Source organism: Vidua chalybeata, chromosome 24, assembly GCF_026979565.1.
Source record: "Vidua chalybeata isolate OUT-0048 chromosome 24, bVidCha1 merged haplotype, whole genome shotgun sequence".
Taxonomy (NCBI): domain Eukaryota; kingdom Metazoa; phylum Chordata; class Aves; order Passeriformes; family Viduidae; genus Vidua; species Vidua chalybeata.
Window position 1 is genome coordinate 1,160,370 of NC_071553.1, and position 22,144 is coordinate 1,182,513.

Consider the following 22,144-nt stretch of genomic DNA (forward strand, 5'->3'; position numbering starts at 1 on the left):
TTTACCTACACACAGCTAAGGGGCGGGTCAGAGGCAGCGCAGATGGCTTCAGGATGTTGGTTGGTTTTCCCTTTTTTATTAAAAAAAAAATTAAATCATGTATTAAAGTCACAGTCTTCCCCCTTCCCCAAGGCTTAGAGTCTGAATGGAAAGCAGCCAGGTGGGATCACCACTCCTGGCCTGGATCCCCAGAGCCCAGCTGATGTGGTGGGTCTGGGGGCGGAGGGGAGCGCACAGGAAGGGGTGCATCTGGTGTGTGCAGGTGTACAGGTGTGATGTGCAGGTGTGCAGGTGTGCAGGTGTGGTGTGCAGGTGTGCAGGTATACACACCTCCACCTGCTTCCCTGGGAAGGCTGTGGGGCCATGCACACTTGCTGGCTGCAAACAGTAGCATTTCAGTGCTTTTTCTAATTCCTCCTTTTTTAACCCATTCCATGTAAGGCAAACGCCCCCACACACCCCACCCCCCCCCCCCCCGATGCCTGGATGGACCCCATAATGAGACTGAGTCCTACGAGTGCTCCTGACCATGGGGCATCAGACCCCCTCCAGCTCCCCATTATTAAAAGCATCCAAAGACTTCTCCCTTTGGCTACAGGGGCAGGGCAGGACCCCATCTGTTGACAATGACACATCCATTAGGAAAAGGGACTAATTAAAGCTGGAGATGGCCCTGAGAAACCACTGGCTGGATGACCCCTGCAGACCCAGCATGGCCCCAGTGCCACCTTCAGCAGGGCATGGGCCAAGTGCAGCCACAGTGGTGCTGGAGGTGGTCATTAGAGGTCCCGTCCAACATCGCCTTCCCACACTGCAGCTCAGCCATCCGAGCCCCAAACCTCCCACAGATGGAGATGTCCTGCCCTGGGGACCAGTCCCAGAGCTGCACTACCCTCCTGGTACAGTCCCCATGTCCATTTGAACCCTCCGAGCCAAGTTTCAAACCTGGTGACTGCCACCAAGTTTCCCATCATGTCCCCACCTCTGGAGAGGGCTGGAATGCCCTTTGGGAAGTCAGAGCTGTGGGAGCTGCTAAAACATCCAACAGCACTGGGATGAGCTTGGTTTTGGCACTGTGTCCCTGGACCTGGGACACCCTGCACCATGGTCCCAGCCCAGGTGTTGAGCCCCCAGAGCAGCATCCCCAGTGCCAGCACATCCCTGGGGCTCGACCCTTCACTGCTGCCGTGCCAGAACGCCCAGCACTGAGTCCCAGGAAGCCAAAGGGAGCAGAGCACGAGGCTGCTGTGGAGCTGGGGCTGGGACAGGGACATGAGCCAACATCAGTGCTCCACTACAGACCGGGCAGGGCTGCTGGACCCTCTCCCAGCTGCAGAGAACTGTGTTGGCTTTCTGACTCAGGGGCTTTTCTGGGACAGTGGCAGAAGTAGCCTAGAGAAGCTCTTAGCCACTGTCAGGGTCATGGATTATGGCTTTTACCCCCGAGGGGAACAGGACAGGGTGGGTTTAACAGCCAGTGGCCTGGTGGGGAGTAGCAGCTCATGGGGGTTGGGGGTCTGGGGCTTATTGGCCCTAGGTTTGCTCTTGCCATCCCCACCTGCAGCAGGTGGTGGGGCTGGAGCTCCCCATGGCCCCCTGGCTGCCCTGAGGCTGAGGTGCCCACAGCGATGACGGGACACGCGATGGACGGTCCCTGGGGAGACACCGGTGGCTGCCCCCATCGCACCTGGAGACCTCTCATTGTAAACCTGCCTTGTGGAAGCATTTTGATCTTTGGGATTCACCAAGCATGGTGAACAGGACACAGATGCAAATCACCCAGCGCTGCCCCTCTGGGGACAAAACAGAGGTTGTGGTGCTGGTGGTGGCGGTGATCCACACAGTGCTGCTGGTGCATCCACATTTCACACTGTGTTTCCTTGGAGCAGCCCTCCTGAGGATCCCTGTGCCCAGACTGGCCTCCACAGCTCCTGCTGCAACACTGAGGGCTTGGCACCCCACCGCCAGCCTCTCCTCAGAGAACCCAAACCTGGAGCTGTCCAGGGGCACTCAGCTTTCCTTGGGGAGGGCCAGGGGGAGACCCCTGGGTCTCTTCAGAGGGTCTTCTGCACCATTTTTCTGTCTCACTGCTGGTCATGCCCCAACCAAGCACAGTGGGTCTGGTCACCTCACACCATCAGGCTCCAGTATCACCTCCAGGCAACGTTCCATGGTTCCCCACGTGATCCCAAGGGCAGGATGGTGTCAGCAATGCTGCAGGCTGGTGACACAGCTGCTGGGGAAGGTCCCAGGTGTGCTGCTGGCTTTGCACTGGGAAGGGATGGCGAGCAGAGGCAATGGGACATGCAGCAGAAGGGAGTGATGCTGAAGAACAAAAAGAACCATCCATGTCTTCAACCTCTTCCCCTGGAAGCTATTGGGACTGCCTGGATACCCTTCCAGAGGCATCGAAGGGCATTTCAGCTTAGAACAAAAACCAAAAGGAAGGTTGCAGAACTGAGGTATCAGTAGCTCTGGGTCAACTGTCCGCAGTGCCGCGCCGGCTGGCAGAGCTGCCTATTTGTTTTTCCCGAGAGCTGCATCTACTTCTTCCTCTGGCTTCAGCGAGTGCCACTGGGCAATGGGCCGCCGGGGGTTGGCCAGCATGTCGGACCAGTGCCGCAGCTCCGTGCCGGTGGAGTTCAAGCCTGTGAAGATCTTGCCGATGGCTTCATTCTTCCCCAGCTTGTCGTAGTCCAGCACTGTGATGACCACTTGCACTTTCTAAAGGAGAAAACCTTTTTTAGAGGTGTGGGAAGGTGCAGTGGCCATGACAGCTGCATAGCCCCAGGGATCCCCCAAGGATGTGGCCCATTTCGGGGCAGGGCCCCCTCCCTGCTTCCTTCACGTCCTTCCCCAAGGAGCGCAGAGCGCAGTGGGGGCCCAGCTCATCCTGAGCTGATTCACCTGGGAAAGGTCACCAAGGTGTGGTGTGGGGCTGGGCAAGAGCTGTGGGCTACTGGGCAGGGGCAAGGGGCACGTGCAGGGACTTGCATAGGACATGGAGGGGCAGAAGGCAGTGGCCAAGAGTCCAAAATGCTCCCAGGACCACCCTGTTATGCTTAGGGTGAGCACTGCAGGATCAGGAGCAGAGGAAAGCCCTATTTCAGCCATGATCTGAGTTGGGGTTCATCTCCATGGGCGCTGCCCAGCCTCCCACCTCTGCCCTGCACCAGCTGCCCTCAGCACCAGCCCAGGCCCCAGATGAGACTGGAAGAATCTCCTGGATAACCAGAGCAGGAGCTCAACAGGAGCAGCTCAGGCTGCTGGGAAGGCTGGGATAAGGGCTCAGGCAGCTTTAGGACATCTTCCATCCCAGGGGAGTCATCAGACAAACCTGTATCTGCTCAAAGGGGATCTCAAAGCTGAAAGACTCATTGAAGTAGGGGTTCAGGGTCTTCTTCTTGACTGTGGTCTTCTTCTTCTTCAACCTCTTGCCATTCTGCAGCAGGTGGATCTTCACGTAGGGATCTGGGGGTCAGGATGGGGCATTAGCCAGGGCTGAGGTGCCCTGGGGATGCCTCTGGGGATACCCCTGGGATACCTCCTGGTCCCAGGACACTTCTCACCCAGGGGGAAGGAGAGACTGCCCTGAGTAAGGATGGTCTGAGGTTTGTGGATGGATGCCAAAGACAAAGTGCTTGGGCTGGAGAAGTTTTGTGGGAGCAACTGGCCAAGGGATGGAGCTCTTCTGCATTCAGCAGCACTGGGGAAGGGTCTGGAGAGTCAGACATATGAGGAGAGGCTGAAGGAGCTGGGAAATGGGCTCAGCCTGGAGAAAAGGAGGCTCAGGGGGGACCTTCTGGCTCTGCACAACTCCTGACAGAAGGGGGTAGCCTGGGGGGGTCGGGCTCTGCTCCCAGGGAACAGGGACAGGAGGAGAGGAAACAGCCTCAAGTTGTGCCAGGGGAGGTTCAGGTTGCACATCAGGAAGAATTTGTTTATGGAAAGGGTGGTCAGGCATTGGAACTGCCCAGGGACTCCAGGTGGTGGAGTCCCCATCCTTGGAGCTGACCAAGCAACGCCTGGACATGGCACTGGGTGCTCTGGTCTGGGTGACAAGGTGGGGATCAGGCACAGAACCTGATGATCCTGTAGGTCTTTTCCAACAGTAATGGTTCTGGGATTCTATGCTGTGGGCCCCCTTATAGGAAGGCAGGGGACAGTAGGGTGACAACCAGGCTGTCAGGTGAGTGACATTGGGTGGGTTCTGGCCTGACCCCTGTTTCTGGAGCAGGAAAGCCCACAATAAAACTGAATCCTTCCAGCCTTGCAGGTACTGCTCTTGTCTTGGTTAAAGCACGTCTGGAGAGACCTGAGGACGCCTAGGCACAGAGTTCAGCCCCAGGATGGGGCTGGGATGACACTTTAAGCACAAAACATGCTGTCGACCAAGGTCACCGGCCCCCAGGTCAGGGAAGAGTAGGACCAGGAGCAAATGGCAGAGGAGCACTTTCACCACCCAGGTCCTGCAGCATCCTGGAGGACCAAATTTGAAGTGTCCTTCCCAAGAGTTGGGGATGCATCCCATGCCCATCTCCCCTCACCCCCCAGCCAGACCTGGGGCTGCCTCCAAGGCAATGAGGAGGCACTGGGGGTTTTCCCAAGCTCTGCCAGACAGGTGGCCCCAGAGTCCTTTCCCACAGAGGATTCTGAGAGCCCCAGCAGGGCAGGGGGAGGCTGCCTCTGAGCAACACTCACCTGAGAGGCCCCCAACATCCATCTTCTTCAGGTTCTTGGCTTCCAGGATGCAGACAGTGAGCTTCCCGGCTGTGGGCACGTACCGGAGGGAGATGCAGATATCTCCCAGCTTCTCTGGCTGCCAGGCAGAGCAAGAAGGGAAGATCAAAGCCTTGCCAGTGCCTGGGACTCCAGTGTTTGGACATGATCACACATGCAGGTCCCCCCAAACCCTGCTCGGTCCAGGCACAAGCTGGCACCCTGTGCACCAACACAAGAATTTGATCACTTCGTCCAGGACAAGCCAGGCCCAGTACAGCACTCAAGATGTTTTATAGTCTTGATTTTTTTTTTTTTTTTTTTTTGTTATAGAAACGTTTTCACACAGAGGAACAACAGCTCAGACCCCAGTAATGACTGCCATGGTACCCTGGTGGGACCCCACGGTGATTGTGACCCCGAGCACTGTGGGATGGCCCTGAAAGCAGAGCTCACCCCATGGCAGTCCCCATCTCAGTCCCCAGGCCAGGGGTTCAGCTGGCTCTGGGCTGGGTCTCACCTCCTCCTTCTCGCCACTCTGCAGGTCCCGCCACTCCTCGATGGGCTGGCCCAGGTCCACTGTGTTCATGGGCACCTTCACCTCACCGATGATGTCGTGCTTGGAGAAGCGATCAAAGTCATAGATGGCCATCACCAGCGTCTTCCCACCCAGCTCCTGGTAGGGCACCTGCACAGAGGGACAACAACCGGGCTGCAAGGGGCACCCCGAGCCAGGACCACCTGCTCCTGGAAGGGAAAGTCAGCACACAGGACTGCTGCAGCCAGGGGGAAGGACTGGAGTGGGAGACAAGGCCCTGTGTTATGGATGAAGGGGCTCACCTTGAAGGTGAAGGTCTCATTGAAGGCAGGGTTGAGTGTCTTCTTCTGCACTTTGGTCTCATACTTTTTCTTCTTGTCAGGGAGCAGAAACACCTTGACGTAGGGGTCTGAGGTGCCACCCATATCCAAAGCTGGCAGTTCGGCAGCTTGGAGGATCCCCACTGTGAGCTGGAAGGGCAGAGGAGTCCTCAGTGAGACAGCCCAGCCATGCCCTGCAGCTGCCAAGGGCTCATCTCCAGTCCAACATGGGGCAGGACTTCCTGTGGCACAGCACCCACCCAGCTCCTCCTTCCCTCATGTGCCTCCCAGGTCCAGCACAGAGACCTGTCCTCCTCTCAGCTCCCCCGCTGGGCAAACCCCACTCCTCAGCTGAGCCCCAGCCCCTCCATCACCTGGTTTGCCTGGAAATCATAGTCCAGTGAGAACTGCAGCTTGCCCAGGTTCTCCGGCTCCTTCTCCTCTTCCTCACCTTCCCCCTCTGTCAGACCCGTCTCTGCGTCGTCATCGTCCTGTTGGTCCTGGAACGGCAGCCGAGGTGTCCAGCTCAGCAGAATGCTCACAGCCCAGCAGCCCCAGCCCCACAACTCTGGGGACCTCAGCACCCCAACCCTCCTGGTGTCTCAACACCCAGGTTCTCCCCACCGGAGGAAAGGAGATGCACGTGCTGGGGACATGAAACACTGACAGAGCATTCTGGGGGTGGCACTGGCTGGGCCACAGCCATGCAGCTCCCAGGCAGGCCCTGGTGCTGGTCCAGCCAAAATGAAGGGGGGTGCTGCCAGGGGTGCCCGGACAAGGGATTGACTCCAGTGGAGTTTGGTGCTTGCAGGTGGTGGGTCCTGTGCCCCCCAGCCCATGCTTGGAGGACCCAGGGCCATTTCCAGGCTCTGTAGGCTCAGAAATAGATTGTCCCCAGGAAATCCACCCCTCTTCCTGCCTCTCCAAGCACACTCCCTGTGTGGGAGTCCCAGCCCCTTTGTCCCCTCTTTGATGTGTCCCCAGTCCCCCATCCCACCCGGCAAGCAGATGATGGAGAAGGAGGCTCATGGCGACACTTACGTGGAGGGTGTCCCAGAGCAGAGAGGCAGCCAGGGCAGGACAGCGAGGGCACCGTGGGCAAAGAGACACATGTCACACAGACACCGAGGGACCGTGGCAGGGTGGGGCATCAGGGCCTGTACCACCTGTGGAGCCCGAGGACACAGCCCTCGCTCTCCACTGGGGAATCCCACCTCACGCCTCCCCCCTCTCCTGCTCCAGCCCTGTCTGCATGCCCATGGTGCCCACATGGCTCTGAAGAGCAGGAACAGATCCTCAAATTCTCCCACCCCCTCCAAATGGCCATGGGTCAAGGCCATTGGAATGGCCGGGGTGGCCACAAGCCTGTGGGTACCAAAGCCTGCCTTGGGCTGGCCACCAGGATGAGTTACCAGCACCTGCCACTTCACCATAGATGTTTTGGGGATCCCAAACTGGCCAGTGTTTTGGCCTGGTGGCCCTCCCCTCTCAGCTAAAAGCTCAGAGAAACAAGTCTGACCCAGAGGGAGGCAGGAGACACAAGGGGTTAAATCAACATGTCCTGGCTCAGGTGAAGCACTGGCAGGTCCCAGCCAGCTTGAGCCTGGTCCATCTGGGCTACCAGACACGGGAAGAGGACAGTGCTGCTGTCTCAGGTCCTGCCTCCACTGTCCCATCCCAGGGTCCGGGTGCTCCCTCCCAGTCTGCTGCCTGATCTTTGAGCGCCCTGACACAGTCGGAACTCAGCCAGAGAGGCTGCTGGCCAAGCAGCCCAGGAGGACATCACCTGGTTGCCTGACTTCATGTCCTTCATGTTCATGGCATTCTTCATGCCTTTGCCCTTCTCCTTCTTGTTCTTCTTCTTCTTGCAGCAGCACTTCTTGCAGATGCAAAAGCAACAGGTGAGGATGAGGAGTCCGGCCACAACTGCAATGGCGATGAGGGCCCAGGGTGGCACTGTGGGCAAAAGCCAGTGTTGTGTTCAGCCCTGTGGCTCCCTCCCAGCCACCCAAAAACCTTGTTCCAGAGGTTGTACTGGGACCAGTGCCATCAGGAGGGTAACACCTGGGAAAGGAGCTACTCACAGGGGATCTTGTTGAGCTCATTCATGAACTTGTCCCTCAGCTTGGTGAACATGTCCTCCTTGCTCTCGCCTGGCCCCGCAGCCTCAGTGGAGTTCTCCATCGTGCTCATGGGCAGCGTGCTGGCTGTGGCCTCTGGGGCCATCATGGACGCTTGCTTGAACGTCATGGTGGGTCAGGGGCTCCCTGGAACACATCATCTCACTGGTCACACAGGTCCCTGCTGCCCCCACTCTGCCCCAGTGTCCCCAGGACAGTGCCTGTGTGGGCAGCAGGGCTGCACCAGGACACCTCATCTCCTGCTAGAGGGGAACAGACCCAATGTCTGCGAGAGGTCACCTGGATCCCTCACAAGCCATGGGAAGCCCAGCTGGCCCCTGGGTTTCCTGGTCCTTGACATCTCCAAAGGCACTGGGAGCATCACCCAGCCTTGCATCAATGATGGTGCCAGCTCCGAGCCTCCTGGGGACAATGGGGACACTCCTGGGAGGATGTTCGCCTGGCAAGGCCCCTTTGGGATGAGGGGAGAGGGTTTGCGTCCCCAGGAGAGAAGAATGAGGTTAGCTGGGACAAATCCAGCCCTCCCATCTCCTCCTTGTCTCAGGCAGGGACCTGAGGCATGGGGCACCCACAGGGACCCAGCGCTGCTGTGGCACCCTCAGGACTTGCTCCCAGCCCCAGGGTAGCTTCTAAGTCTGGGAACAGCAGTAGCACACTGCTCTTCTTCCAGCCCCCAGGGAGCTTTGGCAGGGCACATTTTGAGGATGGATGGAAGCAGGGAAGAGTTGGCCCTACACAGCAGGGGTGGGTTCAGTATGCAGGTCAGTGGGTCAACTCATATGGCACAGGTGCCATGTCCTGGGTGCCACATCTCCCAGCCCCACAGGGCTCCCTTGGCCAGCTCTGCTCCTCCGTGGAGCCAGGGAAGGTGTTCAGGTCACACAGCCAGGGCTGCAAAACAGCCCAACACGTTCAGCACCCCCTCCCCAGCCCAGCTGGGTCTGAGCACCCGCCTAGGATGGGGAGAGCCATCATCTTGCAAATGTGGCTTTGACCCCTGCAGGCAAACCTGGTACAAAGTACCCCCACAACCCCAGCTCCAGCCCCAAAGTGCCTCCACAACCCCATCAGAAAGCTTGCAAGAGAAGACCAGAGCAGGGAAGAATACCAGGGAATGCACAGTGCCAGTGGGGTTAAGGAGAACACCAGGCTCTCCAGCAGGGGAAGCAGAGACGAGCAGGATCACAGATAGCTCAGGAAGGAGTTTCTGGGGGCAGGTGAGCTGTGGCTTGAGTGCACCCCCTTCTCTGCATCTCTTCTTTCCTCCCCACCCTCAAGAAGCCTGGCGGCCAGAGCATCGTCCCCTGGGGCCGGGTGCTCCTCTGCCTTTCTGCAGAACTTGGGAAGGAGTGCTCTCACCTCAAAAAAGGCAGCCAGAGAGAGCTGGGGGTGTTGCTGCCCCAAACTGACACTGCCACGTGTCTCCAGCCACCTCGCAGGTGAATCAAGCACTGAATTACCCAGAGTGTGGCTGCACACCTGGACACCTTCCTCCTGCACCACTGCTCCTGGGGGAATGTGGTGTGGGGGTCTAGGGGGGCCCCCATGAGGCAGAGGCAGTTCTTCACACAACAAAATGTGATTATGTGGCTCCCTCCTCGACAAGGCCCCTGCTGCCAGCCTGCAGCTTTGCCACCCAATGGCTTGGCCACAGTCACCTTCCCACCCCACCAAGGGGCTGTTTCAGGCCAAACACCAGCATCAGCATCACCTGGCCCTGAAAGCAGGCATTGGGGGGCTGGAGCAGGATGCTTGAGGTCCCCCACAACCCCCACATCCTTCTTGGGATGAACCAGGAGCTGCTGCATTTAAACCCCTACCCAGCTGATCTTGAGGGCCTCGAAGGTTCCCCAAAGCTTCCAGGATCTGAGAAGATATGGATGTGTGTCTGGGTCTGTCCCCACCACTGGAGGGGGTTGTCCCCATCACTACCCATGTGCACCAGGGTGGGTAGGAAGAGATTTGGAAAGCAGGATTTGGAAACCAGAGGCTGCTGGGGGTAACCTCCGAGTGCTGGATCCTGCCCCCTTGGTCCGGGGCAGGGGTCCTGGCTCTGCCCTGCACCCATGGACAAAGGGTGTGGGGTCCAGGCCACTGACACCCTGCAAGCTCCCCAGAAAACAGGAGGTGGAGGACCCCAGGGCTGCACCCCACCACAACACACCCCAAAGCACCCGCTCTGCACCCAAACCTGCCACACAAGGTGGGCAGCACCCAGAGGGGGCACCTGGCTGAGCCGCCAGCCCAGCACTGCCCGGGGGGCAGGAGAGCCCCGCTGCAATGTGGGGACACGATGATCGCGGGGCTGCTCCTGCAGCACGGAGCCAGCCAGGGGTGGCACAGGGGAGCACCCCAGGACCTGCCGGGGTGTGTCTGTGCACCTGTGAGCTGCAGGGGGGGTGTAGTGCAAGGGCCAGTGCATGCACACGGGGGTGTCTGTGCATGTCTGCACACACGTGGAAATGGAGGTGCAAGCGTGTCCATGCACTCGTGCAAGCAGGCGTGCATGGGACATGCAAATGTGTGAAGGTGTGAACGCTGGTGCAAGGTGCGTGCACAGGGTATGAATGTGTGCGTGTGCGTGTGTGTGTGTGTGCACACACAGGGTATGAACATATGTAAATGTGTACAGGGTATGAATATGTGTGTGTGTGTGTGTGTGTGTGTGTGTCTGTGTGTGCACAGGGTATGAACGTATGTAAATGTGCACAGGGTATGAATATGTGTGTGTGTGTGCACAGGGTATGAACGTATGTGTGTGTGTATGTGTGTGTGTAAATGTGCACAGGGTATGAACGTGTGTGTGTGTGTGCATGTGTGTGTGTGCGCACACAGGGTATGAACATATGTAAATGTGCACAGGGTATGCATATGTGTGTGTGCACAGGATATGAACGTATGTAAATGTGCTCAGGGTATGAACACGTGTGTGTGTGTGCACAGGGTATGAACACGTGTGTGTGTGTGTGTGTGTGTGTGTGTAAATGTGCACAGGGTGTGTCTCTGTGTGTGTCTCTGTGTGTGTGTGTCTGTGTGTAAACGTTCACAGCGTATGTAAATGCTCGTGCACGGTGTGTGTGTGTGTGTGTGCACAGGGTATGAATGTCTATGTGTGTGTGTAAATGTGCACAGGGTATGAATGTCTGTGTGTGTGTGTAAACGTGCACAGCGTATGTAAATGCTCGTGCATGGTGTGTGTGTGTGTGAATGCTCGTGCCCGGGGCCGTTCCCGGGCCCGTGCCCCCTGCCCGGGCTGTGTCCCTTGTCGGCTCGGGCAGCACCCAGCGTGGGTGTGTGTGTCCCAGCCGTGCGAGGCACTGCCCGCAGCCCGTGCGAGGCTGGCACACACCCGCACAGCCCGGGGTGCCAGCGGCAGGAGCTGGGTGCCACGGGGGGCTGAGATGCAGCACAGACACTTGGCCAGGGAACTGCTGCTTCGGAGGCTGCTGGGGGCCTCTCGGGGGCTGCCCGGGGCTGGGGGGCTGCAGGCAGCATCAGGCCTCGCTGGAGGGGTTGCTTTTGAACCGGGCATCCTAATTAGCATCACTAATTGCTTGCTCCATTGTGGTGCTCACCGGGCGCTGGCAGAGCTGAGGCCCGGGGGAAACTGAGGCCCGGGAGACGCCTGCGGGGGGCCAACCTATGGAGACCGTGTTGCTGCTCCCCCGCGCAGCTGAGCAGCTACAGCCCCTGCCATGGGGGCGGGGGGCTCATCCTGCCCCCCAGGCGAGGGGACCTGCCTGATCTGCCTCCTGCATAGGCAGGGCAGGGCGGGGCAGTGCCATGGGGGCAGCCGGGGAGGGATGGGAGGCTGGGAGGGCAGGGAGTGGGGCAGTCTGTGGGGCAGGGAGAGAAGCAGTGGGGCAGCGTGATCTTAGGGATGCCCCCTCACCCCAGTCCCCACTGTGCCACCGCCTCACCGGGCGTCCTCGGGCAAAGCCCGTGTCCCCAGCAGGCACGGGCGGGCAGCCCAACCCCTCAGCTCTGGGGGCAGAGCTGCTGCCACCCCAGGGCGCAGATTCTCAGCGGGTGGGGGCCCGTCCCAGCCCCTGTCCCAGCGCCAGCCCCTTCCCCCGGCAGCGGGCGGGGGCCGTGCGGGCACGGCTGCGGCACTGCATTGCAGTCCTGCTCCGGCTCCGCTGCCTGCTTGGGTTTTTTTTTTTTTGTTTTTTGTTTTTTTTTTTTTTCCCTCATTCCTTTTGCAATTTTTTTCCCTCCTCTTTGCAAGTTGCGGCAGCCGCTGGCGAGGAGCCGAGCGGCCGGCGGTGCGGGTGGGAAGGGAGCTCGACCCCCCGAAATCCTCATCGCACCCCCAAACCCTGCCGGGCTGCCCCTGCCGAGGACTCGCTGCTGTTCTTCAAGTTTCCTCTTTATCCCTGCCTGGTTTGGAGTTGTTCCCCGCCAACCCCCACTGCTCCCGTCCCCCCCGCGCCAAGATCACAGGTTAGGGACATAAAGAAAATATGAGGGTTATAATTAACGATTTCTATCAGTCCATGGCTGAAGAACAAGCGTGAGTTAAGGCATCATTAATAAATACTGGCTAGGGAGGGACACCTTGCTGCCTTGCTGGTCCCTGGGGATCCCCCAGCCCCTGCGTGGGGTGCAGCACACATCAGGGGAGGTTGGTGGCAATGGTAGGACCCACTGCACCCCTCCCCTCACAAAAAACCCCACCAGGAGCTCCCCATGGAGCAGGACAGGCTTCAGCTCGGCAGCTGCTGCAGAGACCCCACAGGGGCAGAGGGTGAGGAGGGTGGCACATCACCCATGCACCTCCATTACACTGCCCCTGCGGTGTGGGGTCCCCCCAGCCCCCCAGTGTGTAACTCCACCAAACCCATCACCCTCACAGTGCATTTCTCCCCTAATGCACCCCCTGCAGCCGCCAGTGCCTCATCCTGCACCCTCTGTGCAGCACCCCAAATCCACCACTGCAGCACCCCCACCCCCAGAGGACATCCCATGTCCTGTGCCTGCAGCAGCTTCCCAGACGCCCTAACCTATCCCCCCCAGCCCCACTTCATGCATGCACCTGCATGCTGCACCACCCTCAGAACCCCTAAAACCCTTCTGCACCCCACACTGTTACCGTGTACCCCCTCAGGCAGTGTCCCCCAGCTGCAAACATCTGGCCTAGGAGTCCCCAGGGGCTGTATCAAGTGAGCTCCCTCCAGGCTCAGCCCCCAAACTTGCCCCAGGTCTCCATCCCCCCTCCCCCCGGTAAAGCTGATACTGAACCCCGAGAAACCGCACTGAGCTCCAAGGCAGCCCTTCCTGGTGTCAACCTCCCTGGCTCCATCGCTGATGGTAGGGAGCAGAGGGGGTGGGGGTGTCCCCCTCCCTGTCACACGTTCCATTTGCTGCACTCCGTTTGCCGGCACCACCCCAAGGTCTGGCGGGATGTAAATCCCAGGCTGGAGCCAGCGATCCCATCCCCATCCATCCCCAGGGCATTCCCTGTGTTCAGAAAAGCAGTTTAGACACTGAAAAATCCTGAGCCCTTCATCCCTCCTCCTCCTCCTCCTCCTCCATCAAAGACTCCAGCCCAGAGACCACCCCCCTGCACTGCTGCAGCACCTGGCACAAAAAAGGAGATTTGGGGTTTCTCCAGAGCTGGTCCCATCATGGTTATCCACTGCCCCAGCAGCAGCTCCCTGTCTGGGTGGGATGGGGAGGACGGAGCGGGGATTCACTGGTTGGGGGCTTTGAGGATCCCTCATCAGCCAGGATGTTCTGCAAAGGACCAGACCCAGGATGAGAATTTGGGGATGCACAGAAGGACTGGGATGTCCCTGGACACAGCAGCACCCAGGGAGCTCAGTCCCCATCAGGGTGAGGCTTTTGGGGAATGCAGCTACTCTTCTGCAGGGACAGAAGGAACCTCCCCCCTCCAGCAGCAGGAACCTCTCCCCTCCCGGAAGGTGAAGGCCGCGGGGATGATGGAGAGGGGGAACAGCAACAAATGAAGATTAATGAGGCTGAGGCAGCAATTAGCAGCCGGCGCTGACTGAGCATGGGCTGGGTGTGGGTGGTGGGTACAGGGGGGTCCCAGCTTTGGCCCCCCAGCCCAGAGGGATGAAGTGTCCCAGGGAGACCCCGATCTGGAGGAGGCTCGTTAGCTAACGAAGGGCAGCTGCCACCGTGGGCCCAGAGGGATGAGTTATTGCTCCTTTACGGGATGACAAAGCCAGGTCTGAGCTGTCCTGCTGGGACAGATGTGGGAAGCCCTCAGACCTCCACAAACAAGGAGCTGACCCGAAAACTGTGCTGCTGTGTGCCAGGGCTTGGGCTTGGATGACCATGAATGAAAATCCCGAGCCAGTTTCAAGGTAAAATCTCCCCCACCCCAATGCCAGCGGGAAGCCTGGGCCTTACAGAGCCTGCACAATCCTGCAGTGCAGCCCGGGGGCAAGCAGAGATTCCAGAGTACAGCTGAGATATTTGGCAGTGCCCTATCTGGATTTTGATGCCAACAGGTGTTTTGCTTCTGGGGTCAGGAGCTGGGGGGGGGAGATCCCATCTCTGCCGGACCCAGTGGCACAATGCCGGGGCATCCCTTGGCCGTGCACTGCGGCGCTGGCTGCCCGCGCTCCCATCGGTCCGGGGTGGGACACGGAAGGGACATGCTGGGCCGGAGTTCCAGCTCACAGCAGTGAGACAGGAGACTCTAATTAAGGCAAAAACATGACTTGGCTTCTAATGGTCATTTAATTAACAGAGAAATCCTGGCAAGGGATGTGTGAAGGCACCAGACCAAAGGATCAGGGAGGAGGGAGGGGAGGGGGTGCTGGGTGGGGAGATGCTGCAGGACCCTGGTGCAAAAGGACTCTGCAACAGCCCAGCAAACCGTGGAATCTCATCCCTGTTCCCCTTCCCCAGCCCCAGCACAACACTATAGCAGCTGCATCAGCAGTGCCAGATCAGAGCCTCAGCACCCAGGATGGTGCAGCAGCTCCCAGGGCTTGGGGAGCGCTTTCCCCCAGGATCCCCCCACATTCCCACCCTGACCCACTGTGCTGAGGGCAAGGGGAGTCTCTGCTCCCCCTGCTCCACATTTTTCAGGTGTACTCCTACAGCTGAGGGGTGTCATGGGGCGAGGATACTCTGGTAGCAAGTGGCATCACAGAACCTGAGCTGCTGAGACATCACCCTCACAGGCCACATTCCTGTTCCCAAATCCATGTAGGACCAGGCGCTGCTGGCCAGACACCCCCACTCTCCAAGGGAAACTGAGGCACAGCATGGGAAGCAGCGTCCTGAGAGGAAATTCCAGAGCAGGGCTGAAGCTCAGCATTCCCCCAGCTCTGAGAGGGCCAGTGACAACCACCAGACCTCACCGAGATCCCCAGCACTGCTCCCCATCCTGCAGGCTACAGCAGCATCTCTGTATGGGACCAGAGCTGGCCAGCACCCTCCTCCCATCCACGGCACACTCCACTCATGGCCTCATCACCCACCAACTCCCTAATTAGAGCTAATGACTTGCTGGGGTTCAGCAGCCCCAGCCACAGGCTCTTCCCCAGGGATGAGGAGGGCACCACACTGCCCAGCTCGGGATGAGCTCCTGCCTCACTGCCCCATAGCCAGAACCTGCGCTCCTCATCACAGAGCCCCTGGCCTCAAGGAAGAAGACTCAGCCCCTGGCTCACCACGGGGAGCTTGTAAAATAAAAAATTTAAAACTGATGGTGGTTTTGCAGCCAGTGCTTGCCTATGAGAGAGGATCTGCATTACTCACAGCAAAACCAAGTGAGGTCTAGCAGTAAATGCAGCCTTAAGGCAGCCTTGTCCATCATCTGGGTTCCAGATTGATGGCTTCTGGTGTTCCCAAGCCAAACCATCTGCTCCTGCTGCCAGAAGTCTCCCACTGGATGGACCCCTAAAGGTCAGTGTGGGGAAGGGATGATTCCACCCTGCCCTGCTCACTCCTGTGCGTCTCTTTCTGCAAAGCAACCCCTCAGCCAACACACACGAGCTATTGGGGTGCTTCTCAGCAATGGCAGGGCCCCCCAAAGCATTGGGACCCAGGGAGATGGCAAGTTTGTCCCTCCCCAGGGACACCTCCCTGCATGGGGACCACTGATGGCACCCACCAGTGCCAGGGTGCCCAGTGAGGCAGCTCAGGGATTTTCTGTGCCTTTGCCTCTAAAATCAGAACAGCAATGAGGAGAAATGGGGGACAAGGGCAGTGAGAGCCCACGATGCCAGCGCCCACATCAGAGGAGAGAAGGACCCACTGCTGGGCACTCAGAGCCCTGGCTGGCACCCAGAGGTGCTGATCCCCCAAAGCCCACTTTTTCTAGAGGGATCAGGCCCTGGCTCTGGTTTGCAGCTGCCCCAGGAAAGAAGGGCAGGAGGGAGCTGAGCTGGGACTAGTGCCAAGGCTCCCGCAGGAGGTGGGACAGGCGCTGCCACAGCCACTGCCACCTGAAATTTGGGTGCCAACAGCAAAGGGACTGATGAGCACCTTGTCCCCCTCTCCACTGGGCTCTCTGCTTCCCACTGTCTCCCATCAGTGCTGCACTGCTGTCTCATCCCACAGGAATGCTCCAGGGGCTGCAGGCACCATTCATCACCAGCACTTCCTCCAGAGGGTTTTGGCTCCTGCCACGTGCCACCACGGCACAGGTAGCAAAGGCACCTGGGCATGCTGGACACCACATCCTGAGCTGTGGGGACACCACCCCAAGGTGTTGCCAAGGACAGCGGGGCATATGGAACATCCCACATGGCACTGACCACTGCCACAACAAACCACCGGCTCACCCCAACCCCAGGCAGCGCACGCATTCCACCCTTGGCACACAGAGCCATGAATGGCCAAAGAAGCCTCCCAAAAAACAGGTTCCAGGTGCTGCCAGAGCCCAGCCCACTCCCCAGCACTGTGATGCCACGGCAGCAGTGTCTTGCTCTGAGGGCAACAAGAGAGCAGCTAAATAGGGCACCAGATGGTGATGGGCTGAGCTGCCCTGGCACTTCGAAGGCACCACACAGCCAAGAGTTCCAAGTTCTGCCCTCCCGGGTGGGCATCATGCTGCTGGCACCACGGCCACACTGCCGGCACTCCCGGCCATGGCCCCGTGCCACACTGATGGCTCCAGATCAGCTTGGGAGGAGAGAAAAGGAGCCAGGTCAGCTCCTGGGGAAGAGCCAGAAGCGGCTCCAGGAGCAAGCTGAGACGCGGTGGATCGATCCCAGACACTCTGTGCTGCTCCCCAGCTCAGCACATGGGCCAAACAAGCAGACACAAGCCACGAGGGGCCATTTCCAGGGGGAGGCTCCAGGGAGATCTCCACAGCTCCCAGCCAAGCACGAGGTCTTGATGGGCTGGTGTTAGAATCCAGGAAACCACCTCCCATCCCTGGGGAGCTCCCAGCAATGCTCATCCCCCTCTTCCCTGTCAGCCTGGGCTCAGTCCCCCAGGACTGGATGCTTGTGGGGGAAATGTTGGTGCTGCTTGCCCAGCTCCAAGGCATGGAGAGCCCAGAGGCAGAGTAGAGCTCTGTGTCCCCAGGGCCTTCCGGCCTTGTGGTATTTGGGGTGGCAAAGGGAATGGAGAAAGCACAATGATGGGATCATAAAAGCACCACAGCACCACAGCAGCCCAGGGGATTTTGTTGTGGCACAAAGCCCCACCAAGGCCAGGACACAGGACTGACTTCCACAAATAAACCTTGTGCAGATGGAGAAATGTCGCTGGGAGAGCTGGGAGTGCAGCTGGGGTGATGAGCACAGCCCCTGAACAACACAGGGAGGTCGTCTGTCCCTGCCCAGCCCCTCTGAACTGCATCCCTGTGTGACTCCAAGTGCTTTATTGGCACAAGCACAACAGCACACACTTTCAGGGCTGCACAGAGGAGCTGCTCCACCAGTGCATCCTGGAGAAGGCTGTTCCTCCCCTGGAAAAACCTGAGGAGCCCAGATGCAAAGCACTCTGGTTCCTGAAGTGGTGTTGGTGGTCACCATCCCTTCCAAGGGTCTCCCATGGCCAGGCCCACGCTACTCCAGCAGGAGGGCTCTGCTGGGCTCTCCCGTGGCACAGAGCAGTGGCTGAGCTGGCACAGCCACACGCAGCTCACTGCGGCACCAGGCAGGGGCTGTGCCAGGCTGCTGGCAGTGCTGCCACCATGCTGCATGGGCAGAGTGGGCACAAGCCAGCACCTTCATCCCAGGCACTTACCCAGCTCTGCCAGGCCTCAGTTCCAGGAGAAAACCCTGGGACTCCCCTGGGAAGAGAGCAAGACAGCAACAGAGCCCACAGGGAGCTTGTAAATCCATGCATGGCTCTGAAATTTGGGGTTGTTTTCTTCCTTGAATCCTCTGCTCAAGGCCGGTGGGAGCTGTGGTGCCACTTGGGGTTCCCCAGAACCAGGAACTCTCAGTCCCAACATGTCCCCAGGGACACCCTGTGTCCTGCAGGAGAAGGTAGGAGGCATCTCCCTGGGACCATGCTGAGCAGTTTGGAGGCTCCATGGTGTTTTGGTGGAATTGCACTGGTGTGAGGCACCACATGAGGCTCACAGGAGTCAGGGATGCCTCATTCCACGCCAGCACTGCCAGAATGTCAGCTGCCAGATCAGCTCTGCTGATCCCAAACCAGCCTGGCACACAGGCATGTCTTGGGCATCCTGCTGCTCACAGACACTCCCAATGCCCTTGATTTCAGGCCCTGGAGCAGCTGCCCAGGTCCCTGGCAGCAGGACAGTCCCCCCCGGCCACCTCCAGCTCAGCACAGACTCAGGGCTTAGACTCCATCACATCCCACAGCACCCACCTATACCTTGTGCCACAAGCACCCGCTTTGCTCCTGGTCTCCCCATATCCCCAGGGATGCACAAGCCCAGTGTCCACGTCTGCTGCACCCTGCAGGGCTGGGAAAAGCTGGGGAGCATGAAACACCCTGGATTAATTAAAGCACACCAGCTTTCCTTAAGATGCACAAGGAGAAGGACACCCTGGACACCCTGTCAGTGCCAGAGGTGCCTTCCAGGCCACAACCAGCCAGTGGGGATGGGTTTGGTGCAGCAGTCAGACAACTGCCTGTGTGGGAGAGTGGGATGTGGCTCCAAATGGCAGGAATTTGGCACAGCCCAGCACTGCCACGTGTACTGCCAGAGCTGGCTGCAGTCACCCCTCCCAAAGCACCAGCACCAGCAGAACCATCCCGGGGGGACAGGGAGCTCTGCCAGACTCTGACTGCTGACCAGCAGCTAAACTCAGGGGCAACACAATTCCTATTCCAATCTCCAGATCTGATGAAACATCACAACTTCCAGCATGCAGGGAGCAATGGAGCAGGTGGTCCCACTGGGATGTGGCAGCCCCCAAACTCAGCAGGAGACACCAAAATCCCACACCCCAGGGCTGACAGGAATGGGCTAGCACCATCCCCAGCAGCAGGATTACACCAGTTTGGGGCATTCACATTCCAGACGCACGCTGCCTAATTTATGGTTTAATTAATAAATGGGGAATTATGCCAAGTTTATCCAATACTTTTGGATGCGTGATGTTATCAAAATCCCATTACTGATGAAGGAAGGCATGAAGAGCAAAATTAGCTTTGGCATCTGAAACAGTTCAGTCAATGCGATAACACAATTATTAGGGCTAATAATCAAGGAGCGCTTGGGGGAACGCAGGCTCACGCAGGAGCTGAGCTGAGGGCATGAGCCAGGGAAGAGCCGGGTGCTCATCCAGGAGGGAAAGGCCGGCCGCAGCCAAGGGCAAAAGCATTTTGCCGATTGCACTGACCGGCGGCTCCAGATAACTGGCATGGGGAAGGTGCTGGTGGCCACCAGGCCGAGGAGGAACACGGCCGGGCACAGTGCCGAGCTGCACTGCCGGGAGTAAGGAATTAAAAAATACAGGCTTTTAAACCAGTGGGCACTGGGTCCCATCTGTACACTGGGCATTGATCCTGCTGGAGGACATCACGGCTGCCAGCTCGCAGCTCTCTGCGCAGCCCGGGGAAGGAGAAATTCCAGTCGTAATGAGGAGCCGCAGTCATCCGGCTCCCAGAGCTGGGACTTTGCCAAAACCGTGGTGAACTGGAGGAAGGACCTGCGAGGAGTGGGAGTCCCAGCTCACTTCAGTGGCCTCTAGCTCTAGCCCAGTGACTTATAAGCCCTGGGGCTTATGGAGCAGGAGGCAGTGCCCACGGGAGCAGTCGGCAGCAAATGCCACACTGGCTGTTTGGAAACCCCCTCCCCAAGCATATTTATAATATATATCCATGTACCTGATGTATATATAGGGTCTATATGACTGTATTTGTGTGTCCTCCCTGCACTGGGACCGCAGGCACTGTCGGCAGTGGGTGCAGAGCCAGGGTGGCCGGCAGCACGCAGTGCTCAGCACCGCTGCCATCGCCGGGCTCACAGGCAGCGAGGGACGTGTCCTCGCCCTGCAGAATCGGGGGCACCAGGGCTTCAGGCTGGCTCCCAGCAAGCAGGGCAGGGGTGCTCACCAGGGGAGGCCAGGCAAGGTGCCAGGGGATCCGGCAAGGTCAGACCCATTCCTGCACTACACCCATAAGCAATGAGGAGACATGGCATCACTCCAAGAGGCGCTCAGGTTTGGGGGCACTGGGGTGCTTTGCTGGGTTGTGCTGTTCTCGAGCAGCACAGGTGACTCCCACTGCCACTGCTGGCCTCAATGACCTTGGGTGTATCAACCTCCCCCTTGATGTCTCACACTCCACCTGCACACAGACCACCGCAAGCCGCACTTTCTCCCACCCAAAACCTGAGGCCAAAAGCATCCGCACGCAGCAAGGGCGAAGAGCCCCGGGGATGCCCCAGGGGTGCCCCGGGGCTCCGGCAGCCCTGGGCAGCGTGCGGCCGAGGCACTGTGCTAGCGAGCAATAATGCAGCAGGCTGGAGACTCCTGCCGGTGGCTGCGCTGCGCTCGGTGCGTGCAGGAGTAACACCGCTGCAGCAGCAGCTCGCGTACCAGCCAGCCTGCGCTCAGGACTGAAGTTTTGCTGCAGCAGAGGAGCAGGCGGGGAGTCCAGCAGCGCCCTGCAGCTCCACAGCGCAAGAGGCTGTGCTGTCGGACACTCTGCAGTGGGTGACACCCCGCAGCACCCCGGCCACTCTCACTCGGAGGACAGAAGAGCGCTGCGCCAAGGGGCGCCCGTGCAGAGAGAAACACAGAGGCACTGATACAGTTGGAGACCACGAAGCAATGGGTGACACAGACTTGTGTCCCCCCCACTCTGTGCCACAGTCACCTTGCAACGCTGCCTGTCCCCTGCGCAATTTGCAGAGCTCCTTGGGGATCACTCTTTAAAACTAGGCTGAGGGGAGCAGCGATGTGCTGAGCACAGCAAGGGCTGCGGCACCCCAGTGTGACATCCCCGGCCCTGGACCGAACCCCTCTGCACGGCTGCACCCTGACGGCACCCAGCCAGCGCAGGGACTGCTGGAGGATCCCGGAGATGGTGTAGCCACGGCGGGGGAGTACAGACGGAGGGTCTGTCTGGAGCTGGCTCCTGGCCAGGCCGCTATGAAGAAGCCGTCAGTGCAGCGGGGCTTGTAGCTGCCCACGCTGGGGCCACGCCGCTCCCCGAGTACCCAGCACCAGGGTGGGATCCCCGCAATGCTGCGGGAACAGCCCCGCGCCCCCGCCACTCCCGGGGCCAGCACACCAAGGGCACCCATTGTCGGGCATCCGCAGGGATGAGGAGCTGGAGCATCCCGCAGCGCCCAGAGGGCACCTTTGACCCGGCGGCACCGCGCGGCATCCTCGGGGTGGCCCCGCATTCCCAGGGGGGTCTCACGTTTTCGGGAGAGTCCCCACGCCCCTGGGTGCTCTCCGCCAGTTCCGCAGCCTCCTGCACCACTGGCCGTCCCCTCTCCATCCCTCCAGGCTCCGTCCCCAGCTGCCTTCTGGGCGCAGCCCCCCGCGGGCAGCCTCCGGGCGTTGGGCAGCTCTGGGACCCGTGTCCCGGGATGAGTTCCTGTGAAAAGCGCAGCTCCCTGCCCTGCTCCCGGCACCGGAACACGGCGAGGTGCACTACCCGGTGCCCGCGGCGAGTACTCCATCCCACCCCACGGGGGACAATCGCACCTCGGGTGGCGGCGTCGGGACGGACTCGGCGAGAGCTCGGGCAGCCCCGTCCCGCAGAGTCCGCGCCGCTGCGGCACCGGGGGAAACTTCGGCGGGAGTGCGGGCGGGCACTTACCGGCCGGGGCGGAGGCGGGAGCGGTGCGGTGCGGTGCGGTCCGAGCGGGCGTGGAGAGCAGCGCTCGGTGCGGGGCGGGCCGGAGGGGAGCGGTCGGTGCGGTCGGTGCCGGGCGGGCGGCGGGACCTGCGCGGCGCTGCGGCAGCCCCGGCCCCTCCGGGCTCGCGTGCGGCGGCTCCGCGAGGCTCCTCCCGCCACCGGGAGGCCCCGCCCGCGGCCCCGCCCGCGCACCTCGG

At 59.8% G+C, this 22,144-nt stretch overlaps 1 protein-coding gene across 1 annotated transcript; it reads right to left on the reverse strand.

The window, feature by feature from the left end:
* Positions 1 to 460: 460 nt before the first annotated feature.
* SYT2 (synaptotagmin 2) lies at positions 461 to 22,048 on the reverse strand. Its single transcript, XM_053963851.1, has 9 exons — positions 21,909 to 22,048; positions 7,662 to 7,844; positions 7,364 to 7,533; positions 5,952 to 6,068; positions 5,560 to 5,727; positions 5,240 to 5,407; positions 4,702 to 4,819; positions 3,338 to 3,471; positions 461 to 2,724 (listed from the first exon to the last, which is right to left on the reverse strand). The coding sequence occupies exons 2-9, from the start codon at positions 7,825 to 7,827 to the stop codon at positions 2,518 to 2,520; spliced, it is 1,248 nt and encodes a 415-aa protein (XP_053819826.1). The 5' UTR covers positions 7,828 to 7,844; positions 21,909 to 22,048; the 3' UTR covers positions 461 to 2,517.
* Positions 22,049 to 22,144: the final 96 nt, after the last annotated feature.

What these genes read in the sequence shown, in the direction of transcription:
- SYT2 (XM_053963851.1), bottom strand. Translation starts at nt 7,827, where the DNA reads ATGACGTTCAAGCAAGCGTCCATGATGGCCCCAGAGGCCACAGCCAGC. An exon ending in ATGATTTCCAGGCAAACCAG is followed by an intron (nt 5,728 to 5,951) that starts GTGATGGAGGGG and finishes CTGCCCTTCCAG; the next exon opens with CTCACAGTGGGGATCCTCCA. An exon ending in AGAGTGGCGAGAAGGAGGAG is followed by an intron (nt 4,820 to 5,239) that starts GTGAGACCCAGC and finishes TCTGCCTGGCAG; the next exon opens with CCAGAGAAGCTGGGAGATAT.